This window comes from Poromitra crassiceps, assembly GCF_964638095.1.
Source record: "Poromitra crassiceps genome assembly, chromosome: 16".
Lineage (NCBI taxonomy): Eukaryota > Metazoa > Chordata > Actinopteri > Beryciformes > Melamphaidae > Poromitra > Poromitra crassiceps.
In genome coordinates, this window is record NC_139645.1 from 27,380,613 (window position 1) to 27,390,612 (window position 10,000).

Below are 10,000 nucleotides of genomic sequence, written 5' to 3' on the forward strand. Positions count from 1 at the left end.
ATGGACCATAAAGCAGCATCCTCTAGAAATGTATTTTCTCAACAAGCTGGGCCCGGTGACAAAATCCACTTGCAGGCTCAACCCCTCATTTCACAAGCGATCAGAGGAGAAATATCCACAGCAGCATTGATATTATACTAGGCGTGCTCGATTCCTAGGCTCACTCGTGCGGCCTCGCCCACAGCTCAGCTGCTGCGTGGCCTCGCCTGCCCTATTGGCACATGGTTGTGTGTGTGTGTTGCTCACAAAATGTTATTGCCCTTAAGTTTACATGCGCGCGGGTGTGTGTGTGTGTGTGCCCCCTTATGACATCACTAATGACATCATCAGTCTTATGACATCATCAGTGATGTCACAATGACTCCCTTTGTGTGTGTCCCTTATGACATCACTGATGACATCATCAGTGGGGGAGCGGGGTGTGCCCCCTTATGATGTGATGTCACAATGCCACAATGTGTGTGTGTGTGTGTGTGTGTGTGTGTGTGTGTGTCCCCTTATGACATCACTGATGACATCATCAGTGGGGGAGCGGGGTGTGCCCCCTTATGATGTGATGTCACAATGCCACAATGTGTGTGTGTGTGTGTGTGTGTGTGTGTGTGCGTGTGTGTGTGTCGCCTTATGACATCACTGATGATATCATCAGTGGGACAAAAATGTGAACAGAGAACAAACAGAACCCACATTGCCAAATGTATAGAGATATAGATTTTATCATTTTACGAAATGTTTATGGGAAAAAGAATGGTACATGAATTCCCTTGGTTCATATGCTTAAACCAGAAGTGGGTGTGACTTTGGTGCGACTCTATTCAAATACCTGGTTTCCAAACAGGTTGAATCCATTGATGGCCTCCAGCGCCGCTTTAGCCAGACCCACGGAGCTGCAGAGAGAAGACGCAGAGACCGATCATCAACAGTAAGAAGTGCTGCTCTGCCGGGCCCCTAAATCAGTGCTTTTCAAAGTGGGGGCCCCCAGGACCCCCGAGGGGGGCCTCAGCAAATTAATGGATATCTTTAAAAAAAAACATCTTTATGGGGAAGGAAATGATTCAGTTATATTTGTTACTCCTACAGTGTAATAAATAAAGATATATTTTTACTATTATTTTATAATTATTTTTTAGTGTAGTTGGCATCCCTTATGTTGCAGTCCCGCCTCCTTCTGAATTCATCCATGTATACATCCCTGTATCTGTGTCGAGTTCAAACCGACAGGAAACAACAGGAGATGAGCCAGGTTTCAAACGGTTCCTTAGCAACACAATTCCATGAAAACCGTCTATATTGAAAAGTGTCTGGAAAAAGCAATAGGGCGGTGTGCAGCAGGCCAGACGGGGGGGGGGCCTGAGTGGATGGTTTGAATCTCACCCGGCTATCTGTAAGCATTCAATAGAACTGATGGCTCCTTGGATCGCAGCCTACTGTAGATAATGGATCTCTTTAAAAAAAAAAAATACGTATATTGAATTTCACAGCGGCTGGCTAGCGTGATTGCGACGCAGACAAAAATGTGAATCAATTTCAGCGCCATTCTGTTTCCCTTTCTGCCCCCGCCAAGCCCAAGCTCTCCCCAGAGGAGAGGAGACTGAGAGGGGGGGAGAAGGAGGAGGAGGAGGAGGAGGAGGAGGAGGAGGAGGAGGAGGAGGAGGAGGAGGAGGAGGAGGAGGAGGAGGAGAAAAGAAAAGTTGGTCGCCTGGAGATCCTGCTGACATCTCAAAATGTGTTCAATACCATTAGGGGAGTCCAAATCAATGTGGAAGAAATACACAGGGCGGAGGGCTAATTCAGCCTGGAACAGAGCTCACAGACACACACACACACACACACACACACACACACACACACACACACACACACACAGACACACACACACACACACACACACACACAGAGACACAGACACAGACACAGACACAGAGACACAGAGACAGACCGACACACACACACACACACACACACACACACACACACACACACACACGTTTACATATCTTAGTGAGGACATTCATTGATATGATGCGTTCTCCAGTGGTTCCCAAACTGGGGTACCCCTAGGGGTACGTGGAGTTCCCAAACTGGGGTACCCCTAGGGGTACGTGGAGGTACTACAGGGGGGACTTGAGAGAAAGGGGGAAATAAATGTGTTCACGAGACACTAATTGCAAATCTTTCACTCCCACTTCTCATTAAGTAATGTTCTATTCTTCAAAAAGTGGCTTATCATGCATTCATTGCATCATTATGCATTGTGCTTTTCTCTTGCAGTTTTCTAAGCAAAATGTTGTAGTCGGGTACTTGGATGGGGGTACGTGGATTCAGAGATCAGGGAAATCGGGTACGGAAGCAAAACATGTTTGAGAGCCACTGCTGCCGTCAAAGTCCTCCCGTCTTTGAGCATCTTTAAAGTCAAGCTGAACCCAAAAATGACTTTTCTTTTCTTTTAGTTCAAATACCTGGGTATGCAGTGCACCTATTTAATAATATATGCCAAAAAAAAATCACACAAATATTATTTCTTTAGTTTTTCACACTTTTTCACATCAAAAGTTCATTTTTCAAGATTTCATTGATAACCAGTGTTGGGGGTAACTCATTACAAAAGTAACATATTACATGTAATATATTACTTTTAGCAGTAACTCAGTAATATAACTTATTACTTCTAGGATTTCAGTAATATTATACCAGTTACTTTGTCAAGTAACTCAAGTTACAAATTTAGTTATTATATTTTAAATCAAAGCACATATTTAAATCCTTTCCTAATCAAACTGTGTGTTTTTATGCAAATAACCATATAAGTGACAATAACAAAGGAAAAGGATAACATTTAGAATTTTGGATTGTTTACACTGACTTCAAGACGGTTGAAATTATTTCTCGGGATGGTTCCAGGGCGGTGATGTCATTCTGCTACTGCTGTTATTACAGTGAACGTAATGCAAAAGTAGTGTAAAAAGTAACAGGTTACTCTACACAGACAGTAATATTGTAAAGTAACTTATTACTTTCAAATGAAAGTAACTAGTAATATGTAGTATATTACATTTTGAAAGTAACTTGCCCAACACTGTTGATAACAGCAATCTACAGTTTGCTGACGTCACCTAGTACTATCACATTTCTACCCCATTTCAACCAATCATATCACGACATGCAGCTGTCAATCAAATCTTCATTTCAGGATAATTTTCTCTTACAAATGAAGTAGAAAATGGCACCTAGTGCCATGATTGACCAATGCCAAAGCCAGTCGACAGAATTGTCAAATCAAATCATCGACACCGTATATGGTCCGCCTCTCAATTTGTTTTCAGTCTGAAACGGACTCAGATGCACGTGACGAACGGGTTCACCTCGACTTTAAAGGCTCTTTAGTGGAGCAGATTAAAGAAACATCAGTCACATCTGGGAAGAAGTACCAACATTGGCACAATGATCAAACCTATAACCATATAAAAATCAAGATTTGTCCTAGATGGCCGCTATTTCCAACCCAAAAATACTATTTTTGGGGCAGCTTTGTGTCGAATTGTGCAATATGAATGATCTTGCTATCATCAAACCATAAAATGACAATTTCACGATTTCTACGGTGGAAACGATGCGCCATGGGCGCAACATGTTGTGGGATTTATGACATCACTGATGATGTCACTGATGATGCCAACATGGCAACATGATGGCAACGTGAAATGCATGGTTTTTGAATGGAGTTTGGTTACCTGAAGGTTAATCAGACAGCGGAAGATTCACTTAATCCATTTCCACTGCACTAAATGGCAGTGTATTGATACACCAACGTTTCCACCTCCCCCAGCGTAAAAACTTTTTTTTGCGATATTTCGAGTTTTTCTTTTTTAAATCTTGCAATGTTTCCACTCTGGTTTTTAATGCGCAAATCTAAAATGCGGATAAAAAATGCACACACACACACACACACACACACACACACACACACACACACACACACACACACACACACACACACACACACACACTCGAGTAAATGTGCAACAATGGTCGGTAGGTAGGCTATAGCTACTGTGTACATGTGGGCTTGGAGAAAGGCGATCGATTTTCTGCTGCTGAGCATAGAGCTGAGAGGCTGTCAGCACCTCACACAGGCACACACACACACACACGCACACATACACACGCGCGAGCACACACACACACATACACACGCGTGCACGTGCACACAGACACACACACACACAGGATGCTTTGGGGAGGGAAATATGAGGTGAAACGTAGAGGGGAAGTTAGGAAACAGCAACACAACAGCAGTACGATGCAATAGTTCCTGCTGTCGACAGTTGGAGCGGAAGAGAGACAGAGAGAGAGAGAGAGATGGGGGAGAGCGAGGGAGACAGACAGATGGAGAGAGAGAGAGAGAGAGAGAGAGAGAGAGAGAGAGAGAGACAAATAGAGAGAGAGAGGGGAGAGAGACAGAGAGAGAGAGTGAGAGAGAGAGAGAGAGAGAGAGAGAGAGAGAGAGAGAGAGAGAGAGAGAGAGGGGAGAGCGAGGGAGAGAGAGAGAGAGAGAGATGGGGAAACAGTTGCTGTGGACTTTAAGTCAAGTGCATCTAGCTAAATCTACCAACCAAACATGATCAATAAACAAAATTGAACAGAGTTTAAATAAGAAAGGAAACAATAAAGGAAACACAAGGTAGAGTCGATTTGAGCAAAAAAAAAAGAATAATAATAATAATATTCTACAGCCTAGACACCCCAACCTTGACCCTAAGTAAGTGCACACTGGCCCTCTGGAACCACAGCCTCTCTGCACACTGACCCTCTGGGACCACAGCCTCTCTACCCACTGGCCCTCTAGGACCACAGCCTCTCTGCCCACTGGCCCTCTAGGACCACAGCCTCTCTGCCCACTGGCCCTCTAGGACCACAGCCTCTCTACCCACTGGTCCTCTAGGACCACAACCTCTCTGCCCACTGGTCCTCTAGGACCACAACCTCTCTGCCCACTGGCCCTCTAGGACCACAGCCTCTCTACCCACTGGTCCTCTAGGACCACAACCTCTCTGCCCACTGGCCCTCTAGGACCACAACCTCTCTACCCACTGGCCCTCTAGGACCACAGCCTCTCTACCCACTGGCCCTCTAGGACCACAGCCTCTCTGCCCACTGGCCCTCTAGGACCACAGCCTCTCTACCCACTGGTCCTCTAGGACCACAACCTCTCTGCCCACTGGTCCTCTAGGACCACAACCTCTCTGCCCACTGGCCCTCTAGGACCACAGCCTCTCTACCCACTGGTCCTCTAGGACCACAACCTCTCTGCCCACTGGCCCTCTAGGACCACAACCTCTCTACCCACTGGCCCTCTAGGACCACAGCCTCTCTACCCACTGGTCCTCTAGGACCACAACCTCTCTGCCCACTGGCCCTCTAGGACCACAACCTCTCTGCCCACTGGCCCTCTAGGACCACAACCTCTCTGCCCACTGGTCCTCTAGGACCACAGCCTCTCTACCCACTGGCCCTCTAGGACCACAGCCTCTCTACCCACTGGCCCTCTAGGACCACAGCCTCTCTACCCACTGGTCCTCTAGGACCACAACCTCTCTACCCACTGGTCCTCTAGGACCACAACCTCTCTACCCACTGGTCCTCTAGGACCACAACCTCTCTACCCACTGGCCCTCTAGGACCACAGCCTCTCTACCCACTGGTCCTCTAGGACCACAACCTCTCTACCCACTGGTCCTCTAGGACCACAACCTCTCTACCCACTGGCCCTCTAGGACCACAGCCTCTCTACCCACTGGTCCTCTAGGACCACAACCTCTCTACCCACTGGTCCTCTAGGACCACAACCTCTCTACCCACTGGCCCTCTAGGACCACAGCCTCTCTACCCACTGGCCCTCCTCTGGGACCACAGCCTCTCTGCCCACTGGCCCTCTAGGACCACAACCTCTCTACCCACTGGCCCTCTGGACCACAGCCTCTCTGCCCACTGGCCCTCTAGGACCACAGCCTCTCTACCCACTGGCCCTCCTCTGGGACCACAGCCTCTCTGCCCACTGGCCCTCTAGGACCACAACCTCTCTACCCACTGGCCCTCCTCTGGGACCACAGCCTCTCTGCCCACTGGCCCTCTAGGACCACAGCCTCTCTACCCACTGGCCCTCCTCTGGGACCACAGCCTCTCTACCCACTGGGCCTCTAGGACCACAGCCTCTCTACCCACTGGGCCTCCTCTAGGACCACAGCCTCTCTACCCACTGGCCTCCTCTGGGACCACAGCCTCTCTACCCACTGGCCCTCCTCTGGGACCACAGCCTCTCTACCCACTGGGCCTCTAGGACCACAGCCTCTCTACCCACTGGGCCTCCTCTAGGACCACAGCCTCTCTACCCACTGGCCCTCCTCTGGGACCACAGCCTCTCTACCCACTGGGCCTCTAGGACCACAGCCTCTCTACCCACTGGGCCTCCTCTAGGACCACAGCCTCTCTACCCACTGGCCCTCTAGGACCACAGCCTCTCTACCCACTGGCCTCCTCTGGGACCACAGCCTCTCTACCCACTGGCCCTCCTCTGGGACCACAGCCTCTCTACCCACTGGCCCTCCTCTGGGACCACAGATCCCTGCTCGTCTGGTCCACATCTTGTTTACAAGCTAACGTGTTGAATCTTCCCAGATGACAGCTCTCGCATTTGCAACCGCATGCTAATGGCTGTTAGGCAATCGCAAGCACACGTCTAATGACAGTAATTGTAATAGCCGGCAGTGGGGGAAAGACAGTGCCTCTTCACTACATTACATTTGTTATCTTTTCCTTGTGGATATCTTGGCAAGCTGCTGCCAACAGCCTGGCTTTGTTGCAGGGGGAAAAACAGACTTTGTGGAGATAAGGAACGGCAGAAATTGAGGATCCGTATCGAGACACTAGAGGCCAGTTTGACCTTGGAGGATAAATCGGTTAGTAACAACTCTGACGTCACTGGCTGAAGACAGTGGACTACCGCGGGGATGACATATTTTTGTAGGCTTACCCAGAAGTCCCTGCACTTCCTGGTTCTCACGGGTAAAAGGCAATGGGATTTTTTTTGTATGGGAATTTGTGTTACATGCATGACATAACGTCTGTGGTTAACAAAGGTTTATGAAACAGATCATCTTCCACAAATCTTTTAGGACTTTTGAAGCATTTTCTGAAAATCGTTTACGCATCAAAAATCCTAAAAGTGGTCCTCATTTGTGAAGGTTATCTTGCTGAAAGGCAAACTTTGCTGTTTCATAAACTTGCATGAACTATGATGGTGTTACGTGAATCCATGTGGAGGTTATGGTAAGCACCTTTTTGTGATTGGCCATGGCGATTGCCACACCCCCTTTTGGCTAGTGGGCGTGGAAAGTTAATCAGTTCGTCATTGGCCCATGACCAACCTTCCTACAAAGTTTAGTGGAAATCCGTTGGTAACGTTTTGAGATATCCTGCTGACAGACAGACAGGCAGGCAGGCAGGCAGACAGACAGACAGACAGACAGACAGACAGGCAGGCAGACAGGCAGGCAGGCAGGCAGGCAGGCAGACAGACAGACAGACAGACAGACAGACAGACAGGCAGGCAGACAGGCAGACAGGCAGGCAGGCAGGCAGACAGGCAGACAGACAGACAGACAGACAGACAGACAGGCAGACAGACAGAGAGACAGACAGACAGACAGACAGACAGACAGAGGTAAAACATAACTTCTCTTCAACTCAACAATGGATCAGTAATAAATAACGACTATAGCCAGTTTCACTCCAGCTGAACCCTAGTGTGTCCATTTATTTTAGCCTGTTTTGCTGGATTTCTGTGTGTGTGTGCATGTGCGTGCGTGTGTGTGTGTGTGTGTGTGTGTGTGAGTGCGTGCATGTATGTTTGCGCATGTGTGCGTGCGTGTGTGTGTGTGTGTGTGTGTGTGTGCGTGCGTGTGTGTGTGTGTATGTTTGCGTGTGTGTGTGCATGTGTGTGTATGTTTGCGCATGTGTGCGTGCGTGTGTGCGTGTGTGTGTGTGTGCATGCGTGCGTGCGTGCGTGTGTGTGTGTGTGTGTGCGTGCGTGCGTGCGTGTGCGTGTGTGTGTGTGTGTGTGTTGCTACAGACCTGGAGTGCAGCTCGGTGCTGCCGTTGTTATACTTGCTGCCTCTCTCCCACATGCCGAAGTCGGGCACCCTGTAGGCTCTCTCCACACAGAACACCAGGTTCTGGATGAACGACACCTGCACACACACACAACACACACACAACAAACACAACACACATCAGGGCGTGTGGGTAGCGCAGGAGTCACAGGTTCGATCCCCCTTTTTTACCTCCGGGCCGGCTTGGTCGGCCTAGTGTCCTCTAGTAAGAGAGTGGCGTCAGCGGAGGACCAAAATACCAGACCCGTGCTGTGGTTGTGTTCCCCCCCATATCTTCAGTGCCTACTGCCCAGGTGGGTTATCTCGTCGTAAGGGTTGAAGGCTGTGTTGAGCAGGTGGGTCTTGGTAGAGCGGTGGCTCAGTGGTAGAGCTGTCGCCTCACAGTCGCCTCACAGTCAGAAGGTCCTGAGTTCGATTCTCGCCTGGGACACTGTGGGCGCTGTGGTTGTGTTCCCCCCGATATCTTCAGTGCCTACTGCCCAGGTGGGGTATCTCGTCGTAAGGGCCTTTCTCTCTGTGTGGAGTTTGCATGTTCTCCCCGTGCTCCCCCAGGGGTTCCTCCGTATATAACCCCCCCACTAAAAACATGCAGAAGATCAGATCGTCATCGTCATCCGACCAGTGACGACAACATCCGAAGTTGGTCCCCGGGCGCTGTACGAGAAAGCGACCACTGCTCCTGGCCTGCCCCCCGGAGGAAAGGACATGCCTGGATGGGTTAAATGCAGAGGACACTTTTGTTGTGGCCGCATGCATGTATTGTGGTGTTCGTGTGACAATAAAAGACAGGCTTGTCCGTTACGAGACTCATTAGCCAATGAACAGCCAGGAATGGGTCTCGCGCTACTTTTCCATGCTAAAATAAAGCTGATAATGTACAATTTGATTCAAGGGATGAAAAACCCTTTCAAAGTACAACACAAACTGTCTATTTTGCTGCAACTCGACAGTGCTGCTTTTGTTTTACTCAAGAGTTCCACTTTCTACTTCCTGGAAAAAAACTGGTCCATTGGAGTGAATGGAGATGTCGGGACTCTTCTCTGGGTCGGCCGTCCACACAGGCACAATTGTCCGTCTCTGTGGGTGGGAAGCTGGATTAAGAGGATGAGTCCTGGTCGCATGTATCCGTTTGGCAACCCGCTTTCAGAGGAAACCACGCCCAAACTCATTTGATTGGTCGCCCCCTCCCCGTCATACGTGGCGCTGCCCTCGGGGCGCTGAGTTTTCGCTGCCCTCCGCCCCCCCCTGACAACCAGGCAGGCACCAGTCAAAATAGAACTCTGTTGCTCGGAGGAGTGGCTTGGCAGGGCGGTGAGGCGTAGTTGGCGTGCGGCGCCGACCAATCAAATGAGTGGGGGGGGGGGCTGGGTAGCCAGTGAAAAGAAGCGGCTGGCGACTGCACATGTATCGGAGGAAGCATGTGCTACTCAAGCTTTTGTGACTTAAGGCCTCTGATTGATTGCTACAGTCTCAGCGCTCAAGGTCAAGTAAAGCCTATGATACACTAGACAACTTTGAAAATCTGAACATATGAAGGGCCTGGGGAGTATACACTACCCCACTGGCTCCTGAAGATTATACTTAGGTTATTACACTATACAACCACAGACTACACGACTTGTCACAGCAACTGAGCCCAACTGAAGCCAGAACCCACCAGTCATCAACTGTGTCCTCCCAGAGGCCAACTGGTGAACAAAATGGCGGCCTGGTGTTTTTAAATGTTGTAATGAGCTTCTCACATCTGCCATCTGGCCCGCACAGGCTGTCACATCCAGGCCTGTTTCTAATGTGTGACAGGCCTGGATATATATATATATCCAGGCCTGTTT

The 10,000-nt window shown here is 49.3% G+C and overlaps 1 protein-coding gene across 1 annotated transcript in view; it reads right to left on the bottom strand.

Annotated features, from left to right (window-relative positions):
- phkb (phosphorylase kinase, beta) overlaps positions 1 to 10,000 on the bottom strand; it is a 182,443-nt gene that overhangs the window by 138,108 nt on the left and 34,335 nt on the right. The window contains exons 7-8 of the mRNA XM_083652929.1: positions 8,131 to 8,246; positions 824 to 887 (exon numbers count right to left, since the gene is read on the bottom strand). Coding sequence (XP_083509055.1) covers positions 824 to 887; positions 8,131 to 8,246 — 180 coding nt within the window. The remainder of the gene's footprint in view (positions 1 to 823; positions 888 to 8,130; positions 8,247 to 10,000) is intronic.